A 6,564-nucleotide genomic window follows, 5' to 3' on the forward strand; every position below is an offset into this window, starting at 1 on the left:
AGTTGATATATAAAATACAAACTTTCAAGTGACTAAAAAAATATATAATTAAAAATATGTAATTTAGTAATAGAGAAATCAAAACATAAATAAACATAAGAATTAGTCAAATAAATTAATAAATAAAAATTATATTTGTATAGTTAATTTTTTAATAAGAAACTATAAAGAATTAATATAAAAATAAGGAGTAGTGAAGATGGTATATGTTATTATACATGATATTAAAAATAATGTGAATATATGAAAAGTGATGTATAAAAGGGGTATAAAGGGATATTTTGTCATTTTTTGTATTTTATTTCGAGATGGGATTACTATATTACCCAAGAAAAAGAATAACTTATCCTGATATTAATTATTAATTTCGAAATAAGTTATCCACACGTGTTAATCAAACGACTAATTAAGTAGCACTATAATTTAATTTTGAAACTATTTAACGTTATCCTTGACACCAAAAGTTCTCCTCTAGGCTCGCTGGAGCTCCGTTAACGGCAGGAACATAAATGCTCCACTTGACTAACATTGAGGACTAAAAGATTAAGAAAATAAAATGACAGAACTGTGCTATATATAATAATTTTAGAAGAAATTTGACCCCTTCTCTACCTATAAAATTGGAAAAAAGGGAGAGAGACATTAATAAATTCAAATTAGCGGTGCAACATGCTATTTGTAAAGCGAATGCGAATTAATCCAATACGGTGGATGAAAAAAAACAAAAAATTAAATTGAAATTATGAAATAGCAGCATGGAGCGCTACGGTAAATCATCATAACTCCGTTAACCGTTCCCCCATTCCCACAACCCCTTCGCTTCAAGTCTTCGTCATTTCTGCAACTACTTTCCTCCTTTTCTTCTTCCCAGTGTTTCAGATCACCTACACTCTCTCTCTCTTTCACAATTGGCTTTCACCAGAACTGGAGGATTGCGCGATTTTGTATTCGGAGTTTGAACATCTGTAAGCAATAATTGGATTTGATTTTGCTTAATCAGTCGTTTATTGTTGTTGATTTGTTGAATGATCACTAGTTTTTGCATCGGAAATTGGAATTTCAGTTGACGGATGCGATTTCTCTGATTCTAAGCTTATAACTACTACCACAGCGCAACAGAATTTGAAATTAGTCGATACAAATTATGTGTGAGCGAGTGAGTGTAAGAGTGAAAGATCTGCCCTCGCTTACTACTACGCCTACTAACATTGTTCTTACAAGTGTTTAAGATCACCTACTTTCACCAAATCGAAGGTAAAATTTTTAGGAACTTGATAAAATTAGATGCTTCTCAGTAAGCACTGGCTTTGATGCTATATTTTTTTTTTTGATTCCTTGAGTGATCACTGGCAAATACTGGACTTATGTTTTAATTTTGCACTAATGCGATTCATTTAATTCAAAATTTGCCTGCTGTTTTCTGGCTTAAAGCCATAAAATACAAATGTAAAGATATAAAGTAGGTAATTATGTATATTAATTGTGTTCAATGGTTTGATGTACAAATTTATTTTGCACTCAGATAAGCCGGCAGTGTGAATAATTGATTCTGATTTGGATCTTTTAAGTTGAAGGTATGTTATTATAAGTACTTGATTATGTTTTCTTCAGGCCATCCCTCTTCCTTTTTTTTCTTCTTTTTTTTTCTCATTTTTATTTTGTGGTGTTTTCTGTTTTGCTTTGTTGATTAACTTATTACTCCCTGGTCAAATCATGTGTATTGTATTACCATGGATGCAGGTGAGGAATAATGATAAACACACAACTAGTGGAGATTCAACCTCGTGAACTCAAGTTCACATGTAAGTACTTGAAACCTTGCAGTTACTTCCTTGCAAATTTTGGTGAATGAAATCAGAAAGAAAATATGGGGGGCACTTGACATTTTCTGGCAAGTACTTTTGATTTCCTTCAATTGCATTAAGAACCAACCATATTGAACTAATCATATGATTATGAAAGCATCACCATCTGCTAAACTAAGAATACATGCTATTTAATCAAATCAATGTACAGAGTTAGATTTGTTATGGACTACGATTCTGAGTGGTAGTGACTGGTTTTAGACTACAGTAAGCTGAGGAAGCCTGTTGTGGTTTCATATTCTTCTAGAATTACTAGATGTGTTTCTCTCACATTGCTTGTAACGGTATCCAGAAGTACTGCAAAGGCAATTATTTAATTTCTTATTCCCTACTTGGGTTGATAGATGAAAAAGGTAATTACTGGATTGTAACTAACTTACCTATCATATTATCACTATTTGATATTTAGCTAAATAAGAAATGTTTCTTACAACGTTGACCTTCGTAGTTCAGGAGAAAGACAGTTTAATAAAGAGTTAAAACTTTTGACACAGTCAGATTAAGATCCATCAAAAATGTTTGCTTATTTTTGAGTTCACCTATTATCTCATTTTGTACTTGTCTTGGATTAATGGATGTGCTTCTAACTCTTATCTTTGGTTTTAGTTGAGGTGAAGAAACAAAGTTCATGTGCAGTTCACATAGCTAATATCACAGACCAATATGTAGCTTTCAAGGTATGATAATTTTGTTGACAATATGAATAACCAGGTATTCATACAAACTCTTTAGAGATGAGATACATGCACAGCTGTCCCTTGTTGAGATTTTGAGAGAGGCCATCCAACTCTGTTTTTTCTTTTTTCTTTTTCAGGTGAAGACCACATCACCTAAGAAATACTGTGTCCGGCCTAATATAGGTGTTATCAAACCAAAGTCAACATACGACTTCACAGGTATATATAATTTCCCTTACTGGTTCTGACTCATTGACAACGATGAAGTCAGTTATCCTTGTAGCTTCTGTTAGTGCTCCTGCTTACTGTATCTTTTTAGTGATGTTAACGTCAATGTCTGGAGATCAGCAACATGTGAGAGGAAGTTTCATTCTACTATTTTTTCTCTTTTCAATGCTCATGCTTGATATTGGCAGTGTAAGATTCTGGTGATTTGACCTATCAAGATGAGTTTACAAGATATGTCAAGTCAGATTTGACCCTGAGAATAGTATCTGTCTCATATTTGAGTGTGAATTCAAATACTAGTCCAACCAAGCAAAGTTGTGTTGAACTTTTGCTCTGTGCTAGTTGATTGTGACCCTGGTCAAAACTACATTTTTCAGTTTCTGATACTGACTTTATCTTGGGATGCAGTTACCATGCAAGCTCAGAAGACTGCTCCATCCGATATGCAACGCAAGGATAAGTTTTTGATTCAGTGCACGGTTGTCCCTTTTGGAACTAGTGAAGATGAAATTCCTTCCAGCATGGTGAAAATTGCAGTGCATCATCTGAATCTACTATTTTATAGCTTCTCATTTTTCTTTTTGTTTTTTTGTCAGTTCAACAAAGATAATGGAAAATATATCGAAGAGTGCAAATTAAAGGTTGTTCTGGTTAGCCCACCCCAGTCTCCAGTTCTGCAACCAGCTAATGGAATTTCCAAGCAAGGTGCATTTATTGATACTTCGATGCAACAGGAAAAATTTCCAAGTGGTGTTGAAAACCTTCCTCTAGCTCAACCTGTAAGTTTCATTATCTTCACTTTTAACTAACCTGTATGGTAGTGCCTTCCAGGATTTGGGTGTTTAATTATCTGATAAAACCCATAGAGAATGTCAACTAGTGAATTACTGGTTGGTCACGATTTTACCCTGCATATTTCCATACCTTTAGGTCAGTTAGAAACTTTGATGACATTAAATTTTTCGTGCGGCTGGTCATTGGCTATCATCAGCAAGAAAAAAACATATTAACTTGACACGTTTCCTTTTCTGAAACTGTGTTAATTCAGTTGTAGAAGTTATCTTCCCAAATGCAGGTGGTTAAGAACATCAAGGATATTAAATTTGAGGAAGAAACAGAGGAGCCAAGATTGGGTAACATTGCAGACGTCAAAGATCTGAACTTTGAAAAAAATACCGAGTCCAATATTGTTGAGATTGACGAAACAATATACCAAGTATGTAAAAGACATCTATATAATGAGAAATTTTTGGACTGTGACTATCTATTAGACAATTGCTTCTCAATGCAGGTGGTTGAGAACAACAAGGGTGCAGATTTTGATGCAGAAGAAGAGGAACCAAGATTGGCTAAGACTGCAGAAGACGTCAAGTTAAATTCTCCTAAGCACAGGGAGTCTAATACCAATGACGTTGTCAAATCAAGACATCTGAACATGGAGACGAAATTGTCAGTATCCAAAGATGTTGAGGAGCTAAAGTTCAAGATAGATTCACTGGATTCTCAGCTAATTGAGGTTAGTCTTCTTGTAGTAGATTCTTCATACTCCACAAGTTGAGTATATTTGGTTATGCACTATCACGGCATCCCTTCTATATCCTGTAAACCAGGATAGTGAACTTGTACTGGTTTTCGTCAGTAATCAACTGTTAAAGCCTGCAGATTTTTGTTCCTCTCTGCCCCCCCCCCCCCCAACCCCAACCAACCCAACACACTCTTGGCGCTGATTAATCAAGGATCCTCTAGCAATCTCGTGGCCTAGCATTTCTGTGTCAAACAAAGAGTTTGGAACTTGATGAAATTTTCTTTGCAGGCTGAATGCATAATTGCAAAGTTTAAAGAAGAGAAGCGAAGTACCATCAAAGACGTGGAAAATTTGAAGCAAGAATTGGTTAGTCACTAAAGCTCTCTATGCCTGTCTCTTGTCTTTGTACCCTTTGTGGCATATCTTGCGCTTTTCTCTAACAAATTGTGCTGCTATTTTCCTAATATATCCTTAAAGAAAGCCAAGACAATGAACCTTCCAGGTCGAACGATTTATTACTCCTATCAGTTTGATTTCCTTTCTGTTCAAAAGGTGTTACCAGGTTAATGAGGAGTTTATTGTTGTTGATTTTCCTACTGCTAACTGACAAGAATTGGGAACTGCAGAACCTTTTCACCTCCTAAAACTCAATTTTTAAATAGTCAAGAATTTTTTGAGTGAAGTTTAATAAAACCAACTTTACCAGTTTCCAAAAAATTTAACAAGGACCATTTATCTGGATAAAGAAGTTCGATGAAGCAGTTATGATACTGATCCTATGTACATATAAACAAATAATTGAATGACCCTGCTAGATTGCTTTAGAATCTGAAGCAATGTCGCGTTTGCGCTTCAGGCAGAAGTGCAAGTTTTCTTAAAGTGTTCTATCTCCATTTTATGCTGATTAAGGCTATGTTGATTATGTTCTTTAGAAAATATGTATGCTCCTTTCTATTACAGTGGATTAGAGTCCTGCTAGATATTGTTGTCTTTCGAATCTCAAAGAAACTCAGCTATCCATCTCAAGCCTTTTCAGAGAAGAATTTTGCTCTAAGTTCTTCATTTTATGCATTGCTTTCTTAGTTGAGGGGTAATTAATGTCTTCGGAAAGAACAGCATTTTCCAATCTTTTGCAATGAAGAACTTCGAAAATAATTGATTCATTGACCATAAATCAGTCTCCTCCTAATGGAACAATAAAGATCATTGGCTGCCACCATGCAACTCGATGCTGCAAAATGTCTATGAAAATCACTTGCTCAGTTAATAACGATATTGATTGAAATGTTTCAGAGAAAGGTTACATTGAGTTGAAGTGACTTCATAATAAATTGAAGTCCCATTGAAACAAAGAGACTTTTTCTGTGCTGGTTCTTAATAAAAAGCTAAAATACTTTCTGTAAATTCTTCTGCATACGAACGTGGGATCAGATTGACCCCAAGGCTGTATCTACCTTTAAAAACTTGATTTTGTCATTTTTGACAGGCATTACTAAGGACAAAGGGTGTTGGAAAGAGAGCTCAAGTTGGTTTCCCCCCGTTATTCCTTTGCATGGTTGCATTAATTTGTCTCACCATTGGGTATCTTGTACGTGCTTAACAAGGATTTTGTATGGCTTTGGTCTATTGTAACTGTGTAGGAACTTACAATGTCTTCAGCATATTGACATCGCATCTTTTTTTTTAATAGCTGTCAACCTAACGAGTTTTTTCAAAATGAGTAGTGTGTAAGAGAGTGGAGTTCATAAGGGAAAAAAAAAATTCAGTAAAGGATGGAGTAAGAGTTGTGTATCCTGGAGCAGAGCAAATGGCAATTGGGTTGGTCTAATTTTTACTGTTCATTTCTTAATTGTCGTGTATTATTATCCCATTATTAATATGAAACTGTTGGGATTTGAACTACTGTGATTCGAACTGTGGCCTCTAGTCATGTGGATTCTCTTTGAAGACTTCCGTGTTCATACATTGAAGTGGTATAAGCCATTTTGGATCCATTAATTACATGCAAAAATTGATAAACCCTTCCTTCAATAGCAAACAGCTGGAGATGGGCAAGAAGGTTGAGCTGGGCATTAATTTAATTTTCATCTTCTTCAATTCCATAAAATGGAAGAAAAGTATGCTTGACCTATCATAAAAATATGGACTAATACAGCACGTAGAAAATCCTTAAAGTGATGATGAGGTTTATAACAAAAACACGAAGAAGTTACAGACAGTACAGTAAGGACACCTCTCATACAATGAAACTGCATCAATTAAATATTAA

The 6,564-nt window shown here is 34.8% G+C and overlaps 1 protein-coding gene across 4 annotated transcripts; it reads left to right on the forward strand.

Annotated features, from left to right (window-relative positions):
* The first annotated feature begins 673 nt into the window (after positions 1-673).
* Positions 674-6,197, forward strand: LOC129887245 (vesicle-associated protein 2-2). Of its 4 annotated transcripts, XM_055962265.1 has the most exons (12): positions 678-965; positions 1,064-1,254; positions 1,523-1,574; positions 1,741-1,802; positions 2,472-2,542; positions 2,680-2,761; positions 3,179-3,294; positions 3,367-3,549; positions 3,825-3,986; positions 4,062-4,286; positions 4,584-4,661; positions 5,782-6,197. In XM_055962265.1, exons 4-12 carry the CDS (start codon positions 1,751-1,753, stop codon positions 5,893-5,895), a joined length of 1,083 nt encoding a protein of 360 aa, XP_055818240.1. In that variant the 5' UTR covers positions 678-965; positions 1,064-1,254; positions 1,523-1,574; positions 1,741-1,750; the 3' UTR covers positions 5,896-6,197. The 4 variants fall into 4 exon arrangements, with proteins under 4 accessions (XP_055818242.1, XP_055818240.1, XP_055818239.1 ...); XM_055962267.1 differs by lacking the exon at positions 1,064-1,254 and having other exon boundaries at positions 674-965; positions 3,179-3,249; XM_055962264.1 differs by lacking the exon at positions 1,064-1,254.
* The last annotated feature ends 367 nt before the right edge of the window (positions 6,198-6,564 follow it).

The sequence above is a fragment of the Solanum dulcamara genome, chromosome 4 (assembly GCF_947179165.1).
Source record: "Solanum dulcamara chromosome 4, daSolDulc1.2, whole genome shotgun sequence".
Lineage (NCBI taxonomy): Eukaryota > Viridiplantae > Streptophyta > Magnoliopsida > Solanales > Solanaceae > Solanum > Solanum dulcamara.

Coding starts and splice junctions, on each gene's coding strand:
- LOC129887245 (XM_055962265.1), top strand. CDS start 1,751: ATGATAAACACACAACTAGTGGAGATTCAACCTCGTGAACTCAAGTTC. Junction 3,987..4,061: donor TTGACGAAACAATATACCAA/GTATGTAAAAGA, acceptor TTCTCAATGCAG/GTGGTTGAGAACAACAAGGG. Junction 4,287..4,583: donor TGGATTCTCAGCTAATTGAG/GTTAGTCTTCTT, acceptor TTTTCTTTGCAG/GCTGAATGCATAATTGCAAA.